This window comes from Vombatus ursinus, unplaced genomic scaffold, assembly GCF_900497805.2.
Source record: "Vombatus ursinus unplaced genomic scaffold, bare-nosed wombat genome assembly UNPS02014167.1, whole genome shotgun sequence".
NCBI classification, from domain to species: Eukaryota; Metazoa; Chordata; class Mammalia; order Diprotodontia; family Vombatidae; genus Vombatus; species Vombatus ursinus.
The window spans coordinates 332,346-353,103 of record NW_020953945.1 but is presented as its reverse complement, the minus strand read 5'-3'; the positions used below and the strand labels follow the sequence as shown (position 1 = coordinate 353,103).

The window sequence follows — 20,758 nt, the reverse complement described above, 5'->3', positions numbered from 1 at the left end:
GGATGCAGTCATGCCAATTGGTTTTACTTTCCTGTGGAAGAGCGGTTAGAATTATGCAGGGCCTCAGAACAACCAGCATGGATGGAAGTTGTCAAGATACAAATTTAGAGTAAATAGAGAAAATGCTTCCTAGCAACTAGAGGCATCCAAGTAATGGTGTTTTCTCTCTTATTGGCGGTCGCCCCGCCTAAGCTGAATGACTCTTCTAGGGATGGTGTCAAAGGGATTCCAGGACAAAGAGAGGTTGGACTTCGTGGGCCCAGGGGTCCTTTCCAACTCCAAAAGTTGATGTTTCTGGGATGAGGTAGGGCAGAGTAGGCTAGACAAGAGCACAGTTAGGTGATTTCAGAAAATGACTCAATGACTGGATCTCAAAGAAGAGACCAGTGATATCTGCATGTTAGCTTAGAAAGAGGTCTCCAGGGGAGTGCCCCAGGAATCTGGGCCAGTGAACATCCTAATCAGCTACTTAGATAAAGGCCTACCTGCATATGATACGAAGCTGGGAGGGACAGCTAATGTAGTAGAAGACTAATGTCAGTAGTGAATCCAATGAGTTAGAATTCAGGAATATCTTGCCAGGCCAATATGTTGGGCCAAATGTAAGAAGATGAAATTTATTAGATATAAACAGTCATACACATAGCTTTTTAAAACGAACCGCACACGTACAAAGTGGGGCTGGCAGGGCTAGGTAACCATTCATCTGAACAAAATGTTTCCAATAGCAGTTCTCTCAGGTCCTTTCCAGCTCTGACCCCTACAGCCTGAGCTGAGTTCAGGGGCTTTACATTTTATACTGGGGAACTAGACTCAGGCAATGCTTTCATTTATTAAAGCCTTATTTATTACATATTATATTATTATATCTAAATATATTTATATAATATATATTATCTATAATTTATAATTATATTATTATAATATAATTAATATGATCATGTATTAAAGGCATATTCAAGGCATAAAGCTTCATTTAATGATTAACTTTTAAAATATATATGGAAATGTAGGCGTGAGTTATGGATTTGCTAATTAGTCTTCTCTGCAGCCAATATTAACCAGGTTTTGATTAATTGCCATGTGTTCCAGATGCTCATGGCATTGGCCCTCGTTAGCCAACACACTTAAGATACAAGAGGGAAGACAAAAGACCAGTTCTGGGCCAGACCTGACTCAAGCCCTCTGGTGTTTCAGACCCAGCATTGGAAGTTTATTAACAATCTCTTGGGAAGGATAGTCAGCAAAGACGCAGCACTGGTTCCAGGGGATGCAGCTCCCCTCATCCCCTTAGAGAGACATGTCTGATCAGGTTTCTTGGGGAAGAAATCCATTAAGCCAGAGCAGCCCCGACTCCTCATATGCTGGCCATCTTATGCCTCTGATGACTGGAAATCTCCATCCTCTCTCAAGTCTGCAGGCAGGCACACACACCCTTGGTGGAGGTCATGATGTCAACCTCACCTATGTGGTGCTTCTTCCGCAGAAGTGAATTGTGTCACCCAGTAGGACTAAAGAGCAGTATAGGATGGTAAAGTCTCCCAAGGAATCTTCTATTTACCTTGGCACAATTTGCCATTCCCAAGATATAAGGGGTGTCCCTTACCACGAGCCCAGGTCACCCAACCGTCCACACCTTCTGATCTGTGTTTCCCTTGGGATGCTCCCAGCAGGCCCTGGTGGAGTGAAGGCCGTCCTTTGGCTCTTTAGTGGCTCGGGGGGTCCCGCTGTCGCTCCCAAGTCATTGCCTGTCATTGTCACAACAGCTGGTCTACCTATTCTTCTGGACACATCTTTGATGTCCTTGATGCCATGTCTCTAATGGATGGTCAGCTTGGTGACAGGGAGTCTGCTAATGTGTTTTTCTATGGACCTTTGGAGTTATTGTTGTTGTTGTTATTTCACTTTTAATTAAACCTAGAACATCAGTCATTGATAAAAATCACAGAAACAATTAAACGATCTAATGTTTAACACTGTGGAAAACATGACCTTTATCAAATGAGCATCAGAAACAATACAGTCTCCTGCCCAGTACTAGGATATGAATCTTGTAGTGTATCTAATGATAAGGAGAAAATAGAAATTAGCTAAGGAATTGTTTGAAGGAGATGAAAAGTGATGAAATCTGTACTTGACAAGTGTAAATCACAAGACAACCCTTTTCCTGAAAGCCTATTCTCCTGAAAATACATTAACAGAAATATGGATTTAACACAGCCAGGAGCAGTCCAGGGAGTATTCTGGGAATGTGCAAGATGGTTATTTTAATATAAAATACTGCTGTTATACAACTTCCTCATAATAATCTGATAGTCCATTTATTGGGTAGAACCAAATGTTAAAAACATTGTTAGTTTTGTTTTTGTGAGATGGCTGTGGTATCTCAGGGAGACAGGTCATGAAATATACGCTGTCTTAACATTTTTGTTAGGAACTCTGCACCCAAGGAAAAGCCTAGTGGGTAACAAGTAGATGATTTTTAAATTTTCTTCTTTTCTTTGAATGTGGGAAGAAGTGACTAGGCTAAAATGGATTACCACGCCCACACCTGGAGTCAGAAAGACTTATCTTCCTGAATTCAAATCCAGCCTTAGACACTCCGGTCATCCACCTCACCCTGCTGGCCTCAGTTTCCTCATCTGTAAAATGAGCAGGAGAAGGAAATGGCAAACCACTCCAGTATCTTTGCCGAGAAAACCCCAAAGGGGGTCACCAAGAGTCAGACATGGCTGAAATGACTTAGCAACCACAAAAGAAGGTTGTTCAGTAAGTAATGTTGAAAGCTGCATTTGATCCCAAAACAAGTTCCCAGCCTCTGTCCGAGAGACACTCCAGAATCTTATAATGAGAGAAGTCGAAAGGATGGAAAAAGATTGTCTTGTCCAACCCCTGCCATCAAGAGTTTAGGAGGCTCTCTGGTTCAGTGGAAAGACTGGATTTGGAGGGGCAGGTAGGTGGCGCAGTGGATAGAGCACCGGCCCTGAAGTCAGGAGGACCTGAGTTCAAATTCGGTCTCAGACCAAACAGTTGACATGTACTAGCTGTGTGACCTTGGGCAAGTCACTTAACCCCAATTGCCTCACCAAAAAAAAAAAAAAAAAGACTGGCTTTGGAATCAGAGGACATGGGTTTGAATCCCCACTCTGCCACTTTCTGCATGTGACTTTGGGGAAAGTTACATCACATCATCATCACCATCATTACTACCACCGCTAGTGTTTTTTGAATACTTACCATCTGCCAGGCGCTATGCTAATTGCTTTCTAATATCTCCTTTTTCCTCACTAACACCCTGGGAGGGAGGTGCTACTATTATCACCATTTTACAGGTGAGGAAACTGAGGCAGACAACCATTAAGTGACTTGCCCAGAGTCACACAGCCAGTAGTGTCTGAGGCAGGATTAGAATTCAGGTCCTCCTAACTGCAGCCCTGGTGCTCTCTCCACCGTGCCACTTAACTGGGTCTCGGTTTCTCATCTGTACAATGAAGCCCATGGACTAGATGACCTCTAAGATTCCTTCTGGCTTTAATTCTTTGATCCTATGATCTCTTTAGCCCCGAATCTCTCTGCAATGTTATCTCTTCAGCTTTTGCAGAAAAAAACTGAAGCCATTGACCATGAGTCCCGCCTTCTCCGCTCTTCCTCATGCCCAGCACTCGGATTCCTCCTGCCACTGTCTCCCTCCTGACCAGGGCCGATGCCGACCCCATTCCATCCTGTCTCCTTCAACAGATTGCCCCTTCTCTCTGTCACCCTCATCCTATCCCCACGTCATCACTCATTTTCAGTCTCCCCCTCTCTATTGACTCATTCCCTTCTGCCTACAAACATGCCCCTCACTTGATCCTTCTGCCCCTGCTAACTCTCATCTGGTACCTCTTCTGCCCTGTGTGGCCAAACTCCTGGAAAAGTGTCTACACTGGGGCCTGCACTGCCTCTCCTCTCACTCTCTTATTCACCCCTTACAATCCGGCTTCTGACCTCATCGTTCCACTGAAACTCTTTTCTCTGAAGTGACCAGTGATCTCTTCATTGCCAAATCCAGTGGCCTTTTCTCAGCCCTGCTCCTCCTCGGCCTCTCTCCTCTTCAGCCTCTCTCTTCTCTCGAGGTTTTCAGGACACCGTCTCTCCCGGTTCTCCTCCCCCCTCTCTGACCGGAGCTCCTCCTCCAGGTCATGCCCTCTCACCCCAGGTGTCCCTTGGGGCTCTGTCCTGGGTCCTCAACACTTCTTCACTGGGTGAGCTCTTCTCTGTGCTAATGATTCTCAGATCTGCCTTTCCAGCCTTTCCTATCTCCCCTGACTTCCAGTCTCACAGCTCCAGTTGTGGAGGGCAGCACCCTCCTCCCATTCCTCAGGCTCCCAAACGTCGGTGTCGTCCTGGACCACTCATGCTCTCTCACCCCCCACATCCAAGCTGGTACCAAGACCTGTTGATTCTGCCTCTGCCTCCTGTCCTCTGACACTGCCCCTGTCCTGGGGCAGACCCTCATCTCCTCACACCTGGACTATTGCAGTACCTGCTCGGGGGTCCGCCTGCCTCCAGTCTCCCCCCACTCCAGTCCATCCTCCATTCAGCCACCAAAGAGATTTTCCTGATGCTCAGGCCTGATCATGCCACCCCCTGCTCAGTAAAACTCCATTGGCTCCTTACTGCCTCCAGGATCAAATACAAAATGCTCTGTTTGGCATTCAAAGTCCTTCAAGATCTAGCCCCCTCCCACCTTTCCAGTCTTCTTACGTCACTCCCGACACATACTCTTTAACCCAGTCACACTGGCCTGCTGGCTGTTCCATATACTTGGGGCAGCTAGGTGGCGCAGTGAATAGAGCACCTGCCCTGGATTCAGGAGGACCTGAGTTCAAATCCAGCCTCAGACACATAACACTTACTAGCTGTGTGACCCTGGGCGAGTCACTTAACCTCATTGCCCAGACAAAAAAAAAGTATCCACAAAAAAGACACTTCATCGCTTGGCTCTAAGCATTGTCTCTGGCAGTCCCCATACCTGGAATGCTCTCTCTCCTCTGCTCCAACCACTGACCTCCCTGGCTTCCTTTAGCTCCTATCTAAAAATCCCACCTTCTACAGGAAGCCTTCCGTAACCCTTCTTAATTCCAGTGCCTTCTCTCTCTACTAATTATCACCAATTTAGCCTGTATATAACTTGCTTTGTATATATTTATTTTCGTGCTGTCTCCCTCATTAGATTGTAAGCTTCTTGAAGGCAAGAACTATGTTTTTCCTCTTTTTGTATCCTCAGTGCTTAGTACAGGGTTTGGCACGTGCTAGGCATTTAATAAATGTTTATCAAACTGAATTAAATTGAAGTGTAGTGCTCTCTTGTGCTCCCTGCTGCGAACTTATCCTCACAGTTTTGGGCCCCCTAAGGAATGACTCAAGGTCACAAACTTGTGAGTATCTCATAAAGAAGATACTCAGAAGATCCATACTCCTAAAACTATATCACATGAGCCCCCGCCAGTGTGTTTACCTTTTAGTAGTCAGGCAGAGGACACAATTACCTCAAAGCAAAGGCATTAACTGAAATAGCATAATAGCATAATAACAAAATATCTTACTCTTAAATCAGGGATGTACTCTCCAACAAATATTTATACATATAACGTCATTGTGAAGAGTAGATACCCATAAAGTTCACAATTAGAGAGGCACACCTGTCTGTAGTTAGGGATAAGCCATACCAGGTAGTTGTGGTACTTTGAAAGTTGCCATACATCCAAAGAAGTGGGCATATGTCACAAGCATGCTTTATATGAGATGGAGATGGTTTTCCTTTTGTTCTTTAAAACAGAACTAGCACAGGTAAACATAAATATCAGTGAACCAAACAATTATTTTTAGAACTTATCTTTTAAAAAATAACCTAAACGTATTTTGGTATTGCTATGATTCCTAGTCCTTTCCCTACTTTACCTCTATACCTTCAAAGAGAAGATACAGTTCTTGGCTGTTCTCTGCCACCTAATTAATTCACTGTCAACCCTAGCACTTTTATACTGCTTACCAGATTTCTAGATTTTCATGGAGCTAAAATCTCTCTGTAGCTTCCCTAAGAGCTGTGAACTCAGTCCTTATCTCAGTATTTCTTAGTATGGCTCACTAAATTAATTGAAAAGGCAGTTTCAGAGGGCAAAAAAAGATATTAGATAGTGACATCCCCTGTTCTAAGGCTCCTCCCAGCTCCGACATTCTCTGCCGTTTTTTTATCGTCAACATGACAGACATGAACAAGCATGAACATTTCCATATACAAAGAAATGAAAAAGAGGATTACATATGAAACCAAGAATCTCTGTTGCCTACAGCTTATTTTTTTAAGTCTCTAATAAATTTAGGGGCAGCTAGGTGACCCCATGGGTAGAACACCAGACCTGGAGTCAGGAAGACCTGAGTTCAAAGCCAGCCTCAGACACTTACCAGATGTGTGACCCTGGGCAAGTCACTTCACCCTGTTTGCCTCAGTTTCCTCATCTGTAAAATGAGCTGGAGAAGGAAATGACAAACCACTCCAGTGTCTTTGTCAAGAAAACCCCAAATGGGGTTATGAAGGGTCAGACACGAGTGAAATGACTGAAAAACAAATAACTTTAACACCCTAGTGCTGATACTGCCTCCTTGGCTTCCTGAGTTTCCTCCTGCCACTCTCTTCTGTGTATTTTTAACTTTCATTGATTCTGTTTGTTCTTTTCCTTTGGCGTCACCCCCACTCCCCCCGCCCCCATAAAGAGTGGAGCCAAACCAAGCCACGTCCATGCCTGGCAAAGCCTGGCGTCCGTCACCTCCCGCCATGAGGGGGCAGGCGTGATTCATCCTGACTGTGGAGCTGTCATTTGTCCCTGCATCCATCAGAGCTCTGGAGCCCATACATGAACGATGGTGTCATTATCCTGTCCGTTGTTGGCCCATTTCTGCACACTTCACTTTGCTTTCATGGGCCTTTTGTCATTTCTTATGGCACAGTAATAGCTAACTCTTCTATGATAGTTGTGGTTTGCAAAGTGTTTTATATATTCTCGTGTGATTTTTTTCTACAACCCTGTGAGGTAGATGCTCTTGTCCCCATTTTGCAGATGAAGAAACTGAACGGCTTGCTCTGGGTATCTGGGACAGGAATCAAGCTCAGATCTCCTTGACCCCAAGTCCAGTGTTTATCCATCAGGTCACATTGTGTCTAAATAATGTTCTGCTGTGTACATATGCCGTGATTTATTCCACCATTCTCTAGCCAAAGTTCTTTGCAACAACAAAATGTATTTTTGTACATGTCAGCTCTGGCTCACTTTCTGTAACGTCATTGGATGTGTGCCCAGGAGAGGTGCCACTGAGTCAAAGGGCATGCACAAAGTATGCACAATGTAATGATCTGGGGGCTATGCTTCCATTCTCTGTTTAAGGGCCCCCCATTGTTCTGACAATCTCTGCCCTAAGGTCCGACCTTCAGTGTCAGGCCACAGTTCCCCCCTCCCCCACCCTGGTCTATCTTCTAAGGTCCATTCCAGCTCAGACGTTCTATAATCTAAGGACCCTTCCAACTTTTACCTTCTGTCGTCCAAGGACCCTTCCTTCTCTTAACACTCCCTATCCTAGGTTCCTTCGCAGTTCTAACATTCCATGTTCTAAGGTCCTCCCAGCCCTCCCATTCCCTGTTCCATGTTCTCAAGTCACATTCAAAACTAATATGTCGCACCCTCTGACTCCAAGGTATATTTCTACTGCGTGTGTGCCTGGCCATTTTCCCCCCATCTTATTTATATAAGTCTCTCCATGGAGCAGCTGATGCTTTTACAAACTGAAAAATTCAATCCTTTTTCATACTAGATCAGTTTTTCTGTTTATAAGGTCATTGTGAATACACATAATTGAGTTTGCTTAATTTAGAACATTATACTTCTGGAGAATTTTGAAAATTTTTTTTTCAACAGAAACTGAGTTAGGCAAGTATTTCATCTAGGCTGTGAGCACCCAATGAAAATGAGGGAGAGTTTCCCTGGGAAGTTCACCTTTGTCCTCATCTCTTTTGTTTGGCTTTGCTACCTGTGACAAGCCTCAGGGAAGGGGTCAGAAAGCGCCCTCCCAGATACAGAGGCCCCAGGCCAGGCACCCTAGCAAGGAGGAGGGTCCTTCAGTGTAGGGTAGATACCAGCTTTCAGTGAACCCCATGGAGCCATCTGTAAAATGGGAATAAGGAAGCTTGTAATTTTGCAGCAGAGAGGCAGCATGGGGCAGCTTCAGAAGGAGGAAGACCCCGATGCCAGTCCTGTCACTGTTGCTTACCAACTGCATGCCCCTGGACAAGTCACCTAACCTCTGGGTCCCGGCCAGGGTGGCAGGCTGCCTCCTTCTCCTGCTCATTCTACCATGGCCTCTCAGCCTCCCATCTGTGCTCCTGGGAGGTTAGGTTCTAGAGCAGATTACAACACTCAGGGGAGGGAGTTTCCAACCTTGGAAAAGATCTGGAGGAAGTTTGAGATAGAGATCTCCATGGTTCTCTCTGTAGAATTTGCACAACAGGGATTGTGCCAGAGGAGCCCATGACATGAGGCAGGCATTCAAGAGCTCGGTAAATGCTGAAACACTAGAAAAAATGTTCCCTCTTAGGGCATGAAATAAGCCAGGCTGCTCTGTTGGACTGTGGCCAGCCAAGCGTTCCCGAATCTCATTTATAAAAGAATTTTCAAATCCATAGGTGTGTATGGATTGAGCAATTCTCTCTTGGAGACACCTTGGAAGAAGCTTCAGTATGGGAAACAGCTGTTTGTGGATGTGATCGACCAGAGCCAGGACCTCACCAAAGAAGACCTGATCACTGAGCTGCTCAAAGTCATGAATAATCAGGAATGGTAAGAGCTCATCTCCAGCAAATGCCGTTCTCTAGTGGGGAGGAGCTTTCTGTCTACACACCTCCCTGACTTCTAGCAGGGATAGGAGGAGAGGTGCCAGGGGAGAGTTAAGGCTTGGGGTCCAGAGATACGGCGGGTGAGCAGAGGTGTCGGGTAACTGCGTGTGCCCAGCACCCATGACCGCCGGCTGCCTGGTGAAGTGCCCACACCTCAACAAGACACTGGCCGGGTGTTTTCCTGATAAAGCGTGAGACATTCCAGGAACTGTGACTAACGCAGTCTTGGGCTACACTAGTTAATGCATGATGGCCAAAAAAGGCAAGGTGGCAGGCAGTGAAGTTCCGTTCCCTCAACATTTATTAAGCATCTACTGTGTTCATTCCACAGTACTAAACGGCAGAGATACAAGACAAAAATGAAAAGTGCCCCATGTCCGCTGGGGAGACTGCTTTTACCCAGCCTCGTTTTCCTAGCGAAAAAAATAAAATAAATAAATGTCACTAGCGCAGGAAGTTCCTGATGAGAAAACCCCTTCCACTAAAAGGTCCAAACTACTTTTCAAGGCTTTACCTGCCTGGTGGGGTCATGTGTCCTGCCCAGGGTTACTCAGGAAGCAGGGTCAGAAGTAGGACTTGAACCCAGGTCTTCTCAGCACCCAGCAAGGCCACTTCTCTATCACCTTCCCTATATCCCCTTTCCCGGCCGGGATGTAGTGATACAAACAGGTAAGTAAATACTCCCAGATTTGAGGAGAGCGCACTAAGGCCTAGGCACCTGAAGGTCTCACCTGAGCCAAGCCTGGAAGGAAGAGAATTCCCAGAGGGAACCATTCCAGGTGTGTGGGGGCAGGGATATTCAGGGAAGAGCCAATTGGCCATTTTGGCCCAATCAAAGAGTGTATGAAGTGAGGAAGGGAAGGTGACATACTGAGCCAGCTTGTGAAGGACTTTCCATGCCAGGCTAAGGATGGTGGACTTTGTCTTAGAGACATAGGGAGCCACTGTTGATTTTTGAGAGGGACCGTGGTCATACCCACCCTTTAAAAACGTTATCTTGGCAACTGCATGAAGATTAAAGAGGTGAAAGACCAGTTGCAGATCATTACAAAGAGTCCAGGCAAGCAAGGATAAGGGCCTGAGCTAGGGTGATGGCCATGTGAGGGGCGGGAGAGGGGGGAGAGATGGCAGAGACAAGACTTGGGGCCAAATGGAATATGGAGGAGAGAAAAGCAAAACATGATTCTGTGTTTGTGAACCTGAGTGACCAGAAGCCCAGTGGGAGGAGGGCTGAGCAGGGGAGATGAGCCTGATTGGTACCTACAGAGATGGAGGAGATGGCTATGCCTGTAGGACGTCCGAGAGGAGAGGTCCAGCAGGCACCTGGTGACATGGTTCAGAAGGGAGATGGGTCTGAATGGACGGACGTGGGCGTCATATACAGAGAGAATGACTGAGCCTCCAAGAGCTGACGAGGCCATTAAGAGTAAGAGTGGAAGGCTCCCATCACTTGGGGAATGGCTAACCAAATTGTGGTCAGTGGAGGGAGTGGAATGTGGCAGTGCTCCAAGAGACGGCCTGTGTGATGAATACAGAAAAGCGTAGGAAGATCTGTTTGAACTGAAGCAGAGGGAAGTCAGCAGAGCCAAGAAAGCAGTGCACACGATGAGGTCAGCAATGTCAATGCAGAGGACAATCGCACCCCAAAAATCCACAGAATTGTAAAGACCAAGCGGGACTCCGATGAAGGCAAATGAGAGGACGCTCCCAGCCTACCCTTGGTGGAGGCACAAGGTCCGTGGGAGGGGCCCAGATGCCGAGTGCAGGGAGGAGCCCCCGCTGCCCCATGCCCACACTGTGAGCTTCGAGTGCTAGACATGTCTGAAATATAACATGTCCAAACCAGAGCTCTTCTCTTCCCCCAACCCCCCCCTCATTCCTTTGGAGGATACCGCCATCCTTTCAGTCACCCCACTTTGTAACCCCAGGGCCACCCTCAACTCACTCACCAGAGGTTATTGCCCAAGCTTGTCATTTCCGCTGCCACAACATTGTCCCACATCTCCTCCTTCTCTGTGCTCATGTCACCATCACCTTGCTCCTAGACCATGGCAATGGCTTTGTAAATAGCCCCCAACTTAAGTCTCCCCCCCAAATCCACCCTCCAGCTGGTGCCAGAGAGTTTCCTAAAGCATTTCTCTGCCTCCTCAGCCCCTATTCAAGAAACTTCAGTTTCTCCCTGTCGCCTGTGGGATTGAGCAGAAACGTCACCATTTGCCCCTGAAAGCTCTTTCCCCCTTCTCACCTTTCCTGATTTCTTACACTTTATTCCCCAACCCTTACTCTCAGCTCCAGCCACACTGGCCTTCTTGCTGTCCCCCACACATATCCTATCTCTTTGTCTTTGCCCTGGCTGTGCCCGTGCCTGGAACCTTTCCTTCAAGGTTCAGCCCAAGCACCTTCTTCGGGGTGAGGTCTTGCCTCATCATTTGATTGCTTTCCATGATTGTAAATAGAAGGATTTCTGAGTTGTTGTGAGCCCTTAGGCCGAGGCAAACAGAATGCGGGTGACAGGTCAAGGATGTCTACAGTGAATAAAAAACAGAAGGGAACGGTGGCTTCAGCGCCCACTCAGATGTCAGTTAATCAGCATTGGAAGGCCGCCTCCATCAGCATCAACTTCATCCTCACCCGGGTCTGAAACAATCTCATGGCCTGAGTTTTTCCAGATGAAATCTACATTGTTCAACTTTTGTGCTTTGATTTCTGTAGCTGCGAAACAGAGCAGCAAACGACCTGGGTTTAGAGCCGAGTTCCTTGGCTCTGCCGGGTACGAGCTCTGTGGCCCCAGACAAGTGGCTTTCTCTTCCTGGATCCCAGTTTCCTGCTCTGTAAAATGAGGTGTTTGGACAATAAATATAGAGGGGAAAAAAAGGCAATATGGGGCCCAGGTTCACTTCCAGAAGACCTGGCCCAGTGCAGGCCCAACCAGATTCACAGTAATTGGGAAATGTTTAACACAATAAAGGCAAATACAACACAGCATAGATAATGCGCATTTGTGGTTTTCTAAATCACTGGGCAGCCTCAAGTTATCTGACTCCATAGTTAATCCCAGAGAAGGGGCCTTGGGGATCAGGGGGACCAGAGTTCAAATCCATCCTCTGACTCACTGGCTGGACTGCCCTTCTTCATGTTTACTCCTCCCAGTTCATATGTCCCATGTTCAAAAATGGCAGCCATCTCCCTCCACCCTCGGGGTGTGTCGGTTAATATTCAAAAAGCTCCTTAAGCAAACACTGTGGAGAAAAGTCTTTACTCAGTCCTTGACCCCAAGGCCTTGCAACCAGTTTAGCCTCCAGGGCTCTGTCTTAAGGAAGCAGCGGTTTGACAGAATGTTCGGACACTTTCTGATTGGTTGAGGGACAAGCCACAAGATCTTGGAAGTCCTCCTCAGAATTCCCATCCTCTGCTGTGGAGGCCTAACTTCTGAATCTTTCCCACACCGTGGAGTGTTTGAGTCCGTCTGTTGTCCCTGCAGTTGTCTTCAGGCATCTGAAGGGGAGTCAAATGGAGAAGGGATTCTCGAAGATTTTCTGTCCCCTTCCCTACCCCAGGGTTAATAGCTAGATGATCTCTAGCACAGGAAATTTCATTTATTTTATTTTTGAGGTTTACATTAGGATGTGTTCCTAGCTCTGTGGTCTTCCCTTCTCTGACGAGACCCCAGAGCTGGCCACACTTGTGTGTCCTTTGATTGTTTGTAGACTCCCTGGTATAGAAATAGACATTTTAGATCCAAAGTATAAAATATTATTTCCAACTTAGAGACAATTCCCCTAAGGTCCATATGAACTAGGTGGTATGGTCCATGATAAAGAACACTGGAATGAGAGTCAAGACCCTTGGACTCCTGCCTCAGCTTCACTACACTCGTCCTTGGGCCTTCTCAGCACCATCCGAGAAACGAGAGAGTCAGATCAGATGATCCCCACAACCCCTTCCAGCTCCAAAATCTGTAATTTTTGTATTCTGTGACAAGTTTTGACCTATGGTGCATTTTAATTCCTTATATACAAGCTGTGGGGGTCTACTGTATTTGGATTGATGGCATTGTATTATGATTGAAAGATAGTGAATTTACCCACATATACAAAAATATTTACAGCAGCTCTTTTTGTGGTGGCAAAGAATTGGAAATTGAGGGGATGCCCATCCATTGGGGAATGGCTGAACACGTTGTGATATATGAATGTAATGGAATACTATTGTGCTATAAGAAATGATGAGCAGGCTGACTTCAGAAAAACCTGGAAAGACTTACATGTACTTATGCTGAGTGAAGTGAGCAGAACCAGGAGAATGTTGTACACACTAACAGCCACATTGTGTGATGACTAATATTGATAGACTTAGCCCTTCTCAGCAGTGCAAGGATCTAAGGCATCTCCAAAAGTCTCATGATGGAAGATGCTGTCCACATCCAGAGAAAGAACTATGGAGTCTGAATGCATGCAGATGGAAGCAGACTATTTGCTCTTTTTTTTCTTCTGCTTTGTTTTGTTTCCTCTTTCTCGTGGTTCCTCCCATTAGTTCTAATTGTTCTTTACAGTATGACTAATGGGAAAATATGCTTAACATGAGTGTATATGTAGAGCCTATGTCAGATTGTATGCCATCTTGGGGTGAGGGGAGAAGTGGGAGGGGGAGAAAATTTAAAACTCAAAATCTTATGGAAGTGAATGTTGAAAACTAAAAACTAATTAATTAATTAATTATATAAAAAAAGAAAAGAAAGAAAGATAATGAATTTAGAACTAGAAGACCTAAGTCCAGTTCCTGCATCCCTCTGTTTACTCCCTTTATAAACATGAGCAAATAATTTACTCTTCCTGAACCAGTTTCCTCATCAGTAAAATGTGACCACTTACCTCATAGAGTTGTTTCAAGGATCCAAGAAAATTATGTATGTGAAAGTACTTAGTAAACTGTAGAGTTTCATATAAAAGTCATTCCTTGTCATGTCAAAGAGAAACATAAAAAGGTAAGCATGAAGGAGCAAGCATAAACTGCTTACATTCTATGTAAGCATTCTCTCTTGTTGTCGTTTGTCCTTTGTTCTCCAAGAGGACCATGACATTGGAAAGGTGATGTCATGACTTGCAAGTGAACTGGATTTAATTGAGGCAGAGCTGTGCAAAGTCACCAGCCTCACTTTCTCCTCTGGAGCCATCTGGGCCCAGTGGCAAGATATAGATCAGGAGAACTGGAGATGGCCCCAGATGCAGTGGGAGACCTTGGGCTTTTTAAGCTAAAGTCTTTCCCAGGTCTCAGTTTGTCTGAGGCAACGCCCTTCAGTGATTAAGGCTAGGTAAGAAATGAAGCAAAGAATGGCCTCTTTTACCTAGTCAAAAAAAAAAAATCAATTTGGGAGAGGAAGACCGTCAGGGTTTCTGGCCAAACCAGAAACAATTGCTATTTATACTCCAAAGGATGACCAAATGGGGTTTGGGCTGGGACCTAGTGTTTCTGTTTTGGAGAGAAGTGAAGAATAGAGAAAATCATCTCATGTAATTGGGGTGCTCAAGTAGAAATCGGTATAAGCAATGATGAAGGCGCTGGGGGTACAGGTGATATTTGAACCTCATTCTCATCTGAAGTGGTCAAAGGAAGGAAGAATACAAGAATACACACACACACACACACACACACACACAAACATACAGGGTTGGGTACAGAAATCCATTTCACCCAACAGGGAAACAAGAGGGAAAGGAAGAGTGGAAAGAAAGGAATAAGAGTGAGGGTAGATTAAGGCAAGGATTAGTTCTAAGCAAAACAAACTAAAAAGTACAAAAATATTTATAGCAGCTCTTTTTGCAGAGGCAAAAGACTGGAAACTGAGGGGGTGCCCATCAATTGTGGGAGGACTGAATAAGTGATGGTATATAAATGTGACGAAATAGGATCGTGTTGTAAGAAACGATGAAGGAGATAGAATTAATGTAGAGTGAAGGGAGCAGAATTAGGAAAAACAATGTATACAATGACAACGATAACGTCAAGGCAAACAACTTTAAAGACTTGATTTGCAGAATTACCAGTCATGATTCCAGAAGTCCTGATGGATTATGCTACCCAGCTCCTGACAGAGAGGTGATGAACTCAGAGTGGTGGTGGTTCATTCATTTCAGCCACTCTTTGTGACCCCTTTTAGGGGTTCTCTTGGCAGAGATACTAGAGTGGTTTTCCATGTCCTTCTCCAGCTCATTTTTACCAGCGAGGAAACTGAGGCAAACAGAGTGAAGTGACTTGCCCAGGGTCACCCAGCTAGTAAGTGTCAGAGGCCAGATTTGAACTCAGGAAGATGAGCCCTTCTCACTCCAGGCCCACCACACTATCCACTGTGCCACCTAGCTGCCCTGGAGACTTTTTTAGACATGGACAGTTCCAAAATTTGTTTTGCTTGACTGTACATGCTTGTAATGAGGGTTTTGTTTTTCTTTCTTTTTTGATTTAGGTGGGGGAAGGTGTAAAGAAGGCAGATTTTTACTGAATAAAAACATAAATAAAATTTAATTTTAAAAAGAAAACATTTTAAAACACTATGTAAAATTTTTTTATTTTTATTATGAGACCTGAGGGGGCAACAGGTTGTTACCAACAAAAGGATAAGGAAAACTTGCTGGGGAAGGCAGCATGACTCCTGTGCTCATACCTGAGAGAGATTCAGCAGGCAAAGAGAAGGAAGGACATTGTAGGCATAGAGAATGTCACGTGAAGGAGTAAAGGAGTGGAGGCGGGAAAATAGAGGGCATGTTTCAAGGTAGTGAGTTGTCCAGTTTGGCTGGAGCACAGAAGGGATTCCCATGCAATAAGACAGGCAAAGGTGGATGGTGATGGATGTGAGGGTCTTAACTAGCTGGGATAAGCATTTGAATGAGTCAGTGAGAAAACCTGGAGATGTTTTGAACAGAAGAGTGACTGGACCAAGCCAAATGATGCCTCTGGCCTCGGGGAGAGGAGGCATTAGAAGGGTGGGGGTGGGGTGGAGCAAGAGCGCATGCTGGGGCTCACTGTCCTCTGGGGCTCACTGTCCTTGGGTCTAAGCGTGAGAAGTAACATCTCTTTGTCTTCCCAGCCAGTTGCCAGACCCTGCCATTGAAGACCAGGGCAAGGATTATATCCTGCCCATCCTGAATAAATACGCAGCTGTGTGTGTGCGCTGTCCAGGGTATGGCACCAGGTAAAAATATATCTATATATTTAAGGCATTGAGGCAAAATGAATGGATGACATTGACTAAGTAGTTTGTGCCGGTTCATCATTTAATTCACCAAATGTTTATTGAGCTTCTCCCTATTCCTGGGCTGTGCTTGGGCAGGGACCCAGCCTTCAGGGTCTGACAAGGAGGGATAAGACACATACATAAGGAACTCTGGTACGATGTGGTAGGTGCCCAGGAAAGGCCAAACCCAGAGGGATAAGCACGTGGCAGGGTGTGCAGGGCGGGGTGGGAAATCACTGCTGCCTGGGGTGATCAGGAGGACTTCCCGGAGGAGGGCTCTAGACTTGGGCCTGGGTTAGAGAAAATAATTTCAGCCTGTGGAGGTGTGGGGAGTCCCACCCAGGCTTCTGGGAGGCACAGAGTTGGACTCACACCATTCTTTTTTCCTGCTATGATTTCCTGCCAAAGAGGTTTCTCTCACTCATGGTTCGCTGCAGGCAGACCAGGGCCTCACAGAAACTCTGAGGCCCTGGTCTGCCTGCACGTGACCACACTTGGAAGGCTTCTGGGACTCTTGGCTGCTAATAAGAGCGCTCCCTGATCTGGGAGGCCTGAGGGGTGGGCAGGACAAGTCTGACTCCCAGATTCACCCTCACACTGAACCTCCAAGGCAGATCTCAGAGGCCCCCCAGAGGGGAACGCCCTGTAGAGATCCCCACCCAAGGCCAGCCTTGGCTCAAGACCTCCAGGGAGGGCCAATGAATGACCTCTCACTGGGCCTGCCCCATCCCTTTTTGGGCTGGTTCTGATTGGCAAGAAGTTTTTCCTGAAATTGAGGCAGATTAACAAATTCCAATCACTGTCACCCTCCTCCCCCTTGACCCTCCCATGCTCCCAGTTCTGTCCCCTGAGGCCAAGGGGAGCAAATCTAGTCTTCTTCCAGACCCTAGGCCCCCAGATACATGAGTCTGGCTCTCAAACCATTGTACAGAGGAGGGAATGCAGCCATTAAGCTCTTGACCTGGGGGTCTTCTGACTAGATGAGTCTCTAGCATAAATCCACACTTGCTGTATTACTTGTATTGGTCTAGCTCCAACACCTTCCCCCAGCTCTGGCACATCAGAAGTCATGTGCAGCCAGGTGAGAAAGGTGTGTGGAGGGTCATCAAAGGGCCTTCCTGGCTGAGGAGTTTGAGCTTTATCCTCCTCCCTGGGGCAGGGCAGTGCCAACAGACCTATGCCTTAGACACATTCTTTGGGCAGCTCTGGAGGGTGGTCTGGAGATGACCAGCCAGGAGGCTGTTATAGTGATCCCTGGGGAGGTGATGGGCACCTGGGGCAGCTGTGTGGCCGGACAGAAGGGGCCATGTGAGAAATGCTCTCCTGGGAGGGCAGAACCACAGGGCCTGAGGAGGAAATGGAAGAAACGGGACATAAGCAGGGATGGGCCTCAGAAAACAGAAGGGGAAGGGGCTTAGAGGGCTGAGCTCCCTCTTCCTTCCTTCTCCTCCCTCACAGTTCCAAGGGCCCTGGGGGGCTCTGAGGGGAGACAGAGCAGGAAGAGGATGTCCTGAGGGATGGCGCAAGACTGGGTTCTCCCTCTATGTGCGACCTTCAGAAAGTGAGTGTATCTCAATTGGAAACAGCCCGTGAGAATTCTGATAATAACAGTGTGCATTTCTAGAATTTTGCAAAAGTCGCAAAATTTTGCCATGTCCTTTACAGTTATGTTTAGTCTCCCTGACTCCTTGCCCAGCACCCTATGCACTGTGCCACCAGCTGCCCTAGTGACTTGGCTTCAGAAGTCACAAGATTTATAGCTAAAAAAGGACCTTAGAGATCATTTTTTATCTCCTAATTTGGCTGGTGAGGAAATGTAGGTCCATAGAGCTTAACTGGTTTGCCCAGTCGCCCAATAGAAAGTCGAAGAACTGGGTTCAAACTCAGAGCCTCTGATGCCAGACACCTGGCTCACTGCGCCGGATCAGCCCCGTCGGGGGTGAATCAGCCTGAGCTCTTCCCGAAAAGCTCAGGATTTGGGTATGAAGTTTCCCCATTCGGTCGCCGATGGGGTCTGCCTGGCAGTCCTGGGAGAAGTTCAGACGCTCAGGGAAGCCTCTGGTGGGTGCGAGCAGCCTGCCGCAGACAGCAGAGAAGATCCAGGGTCTAGGGTAGGATCAGGGCACTATGCGAGGCGGGAGGTCATGGGTGGGCTGGGTCCACTAGGATCCTCCCTCTCATCGTTAGGACTCTCCCCAGCCCAGGAAGCCCACAAGGAAAGGCCTTCGAAGAGGCTTGTAGTAGGGCCTTCCTGAGTACATGAGGTGGAAAAATGTGTCTGTGCTGTCCTGAGGGAGAAAGAAGCTCTTTAGAAAAGAAATGAAGACAAATAAAGCGCAAAGACGGGTGTGGCTCATTTGACTTGTGTCAGACTAATTGCTATCCAAACTCAATTTTCTTTCTGGGGCTCCTTGCCCACACTCACCGATATTAAAGCATTCTCATTAAGTCTGCTCTGCCTTTTGCTCTTTATCACCTTGCGGGGTTTTGGTTCCTCTGTCTGTTTAACTGGACACTGCCTGGATTCCCGGGGATCTGGGAAGAAAGAGGGAGGAGAGAAAAACTCCAGCCCTCCAGGGATTCCAGGGAAGCAGGGGGATTAACTGGCTTTGTCCTGTGGCTTCTTTCAGAACCAATACCATTATTCTCATTGACGCCGAAGGGAACGTCACTTTCACCGAGCGCAGCATGATTGATGGGGACGTCAACCAATGGAAGACCAACACCTACAATTTCCAGCTGCAGAGTGAATAACTTTGCATCTGAATAGGCGCCGCTAAAAGAAAGTGAGAGAGCAGCTCCTGAGACCACCTTGTACAAATCCCAGAACTAGGGGTGATGGCAGCTGCTTCCACACCATCCACACACCAAGAACCTCCGCACAGTCCCCAAGAGAGAATATTCCAAGTCAGAATGTGCCCTGACTTTGCAAAATTTATTTATTGCTTCTTTAGTATTTCTCCTAAGTGTCCAGTGCAAACCTGGCCCTAAACTTGGTTAGATGATGGCGGTGGAGATCAGCCAACTGGTACCTCATCAACTGGCCACTCGCTTTAGATGAAAACTCGTCAATGGAATCCTAACTTTCCCTAAAGATCTGTGCAGTGACGCTGGAGCCCCCCTCACTCGGCACCCCATACGGGGTGCCTGTGCCTGTGAACATAAAGAAGGAAGAAGCTGAGGGGAGGGGGAGCCAGTCGTGTTTTCCAGACCAGACTTTCCCTCCTAAATACAGTTTTCCACTTGGCTTAACTACTGACTTACCCTGATCTTTTTTAGATTAAGTCAGAACCGTAGGAAACCTTTGGATGAAAAGAACACAACTTCACCCACCTGTTTCATATAGGCCCCCTGGTATCCTTTAATCACGGATAATAAACTTCAAATGAAATCGATGTAGGATCCCAAGGAAAGCCAGTCCTGAAAATGCAAGCGAACCTGTGATAAACACCTGCTACCGAGACAGCGGAGTGTCGGCGGAGGGCTGGGAGAGAGGAAGGCTTTCTGCACTGCCCGTCACACCTGAAGAGTCGATTCTGGTCATGAAGAGTCGGACACAACTGAAAAATCACTAGTGCTTGTTGAATGAATGACTGATTGATGTTTTTTAAAAATCTAAGTGGCCTGGTGAGTCTCTGGGCACCCACAGCAGACTCTTCAGACAATGCCCCTTTTTCTTCCTTATCGCCGTTGTTTCTCTTCCTTCTTGGCACACCTGAGTGGAATTCCCCTCCTGCACTGATTCAGATCCTCCAGTCCAACTGCCTCCTTTTACAAGGGAAGAAACTGAGGCTTGGAGGAGGGAGGGGACTTGCCCAAGGTCCCATGGGGACTCTAGTTGCCTTTGTAGTGTTTTTTCAGACAGAGGAAGAAGAAGCCCTTAGCAGATGCTGTGGGTACCTTTCAGATGAGAATTGGAAAGATGGTTCTATTCTGTGAGTGTCTTCCTTTGGCCACCATGATTCACTGTGCTGCTCTGGATGGAGCCTCCAGGCCTCGGGGCCCTGCCAGTTGTTTCATGTTCCACCTCCAGTCTGTGCACTACTTCCAAGAGGACAGCTTGCTCTGGGGGCACGGCCGCTGACACTCAGGAGTGAGAGTTAGTAGCACCCACAACATCTCTAGAGTAACTTTTCTTCTTATGCCATCCAAAGACCCTCCTGCTGTACCTATTGGCTGTGCTCTGCCCTCACCCACACCATGATGGGACAGCCCGGTCTGACCAATGGTACCCCTACTCCAGTACCTCTAAACCTGCTCATCTGCCTCTCCTGCACTTCACCCTGCCCTGCTCCTGGGCAGGATGGAAGGGTCCCTGGGCCTCCTCGGGATACTTTTCTCTGATAGGAGTATTTGTTCATACAGGTGAAATCTAGCCTCTTGGGTGGAAACCAGATTTCACAACAATGAAATCACAACTCCCTCTGAGTATTTGAAATCTGGTAACAATAAACATGAGGGGAGCTTTCCAAAAATGTAGTTTCAGATTTCTGAGTCATGGAACCTTTATTGTTCCAGGAGGAGTGAACTCTCTGCTCCCGGAGTCTTCGGATGGAGAGTGGACGGCCACTCTTGAGGACTACCAGAGTGAGGCTTCTTACTAG

The 20,758-nt window shown here is 46.8% G+C and overlaps 1 protein-coding gene across 4 annotated transcripts in view; it reads left to right on the top strand.

Annotated features, from left to right (window-relative positions):
- TANGO2 (transport and golgi organization 2 homolog) overlaps positions 1-19,406 on the top strand; it is a 179,181-nt gene extending 159,775 nt beyond the window's left edge. For all 4 annotated transcript variants that reach the window (XM_027859384.1, XM_027859383.1, XM_027859385.1 and 1 more), the window contains 3 exons: positions 8,717-8,870; positions 16,008-16,112; positions 18,785-19,406. In XM_027859384.1, the coding sequence (XP_027715185.1) occupies positions 8,717-8,870; positions 16,008-16,112; positions 18,785-18,908 (383 nt within the window). In that variant the 3' untranslated portion in view covers positions 18,909-19,406. The remainder of the gene's footprint in view (positions 1-8,716; positions 8,871-16,007; positions 16,113-18,784) is intronic.
- Positions 19,407-20,758: the final 1,352 nt, after the last annotated feature.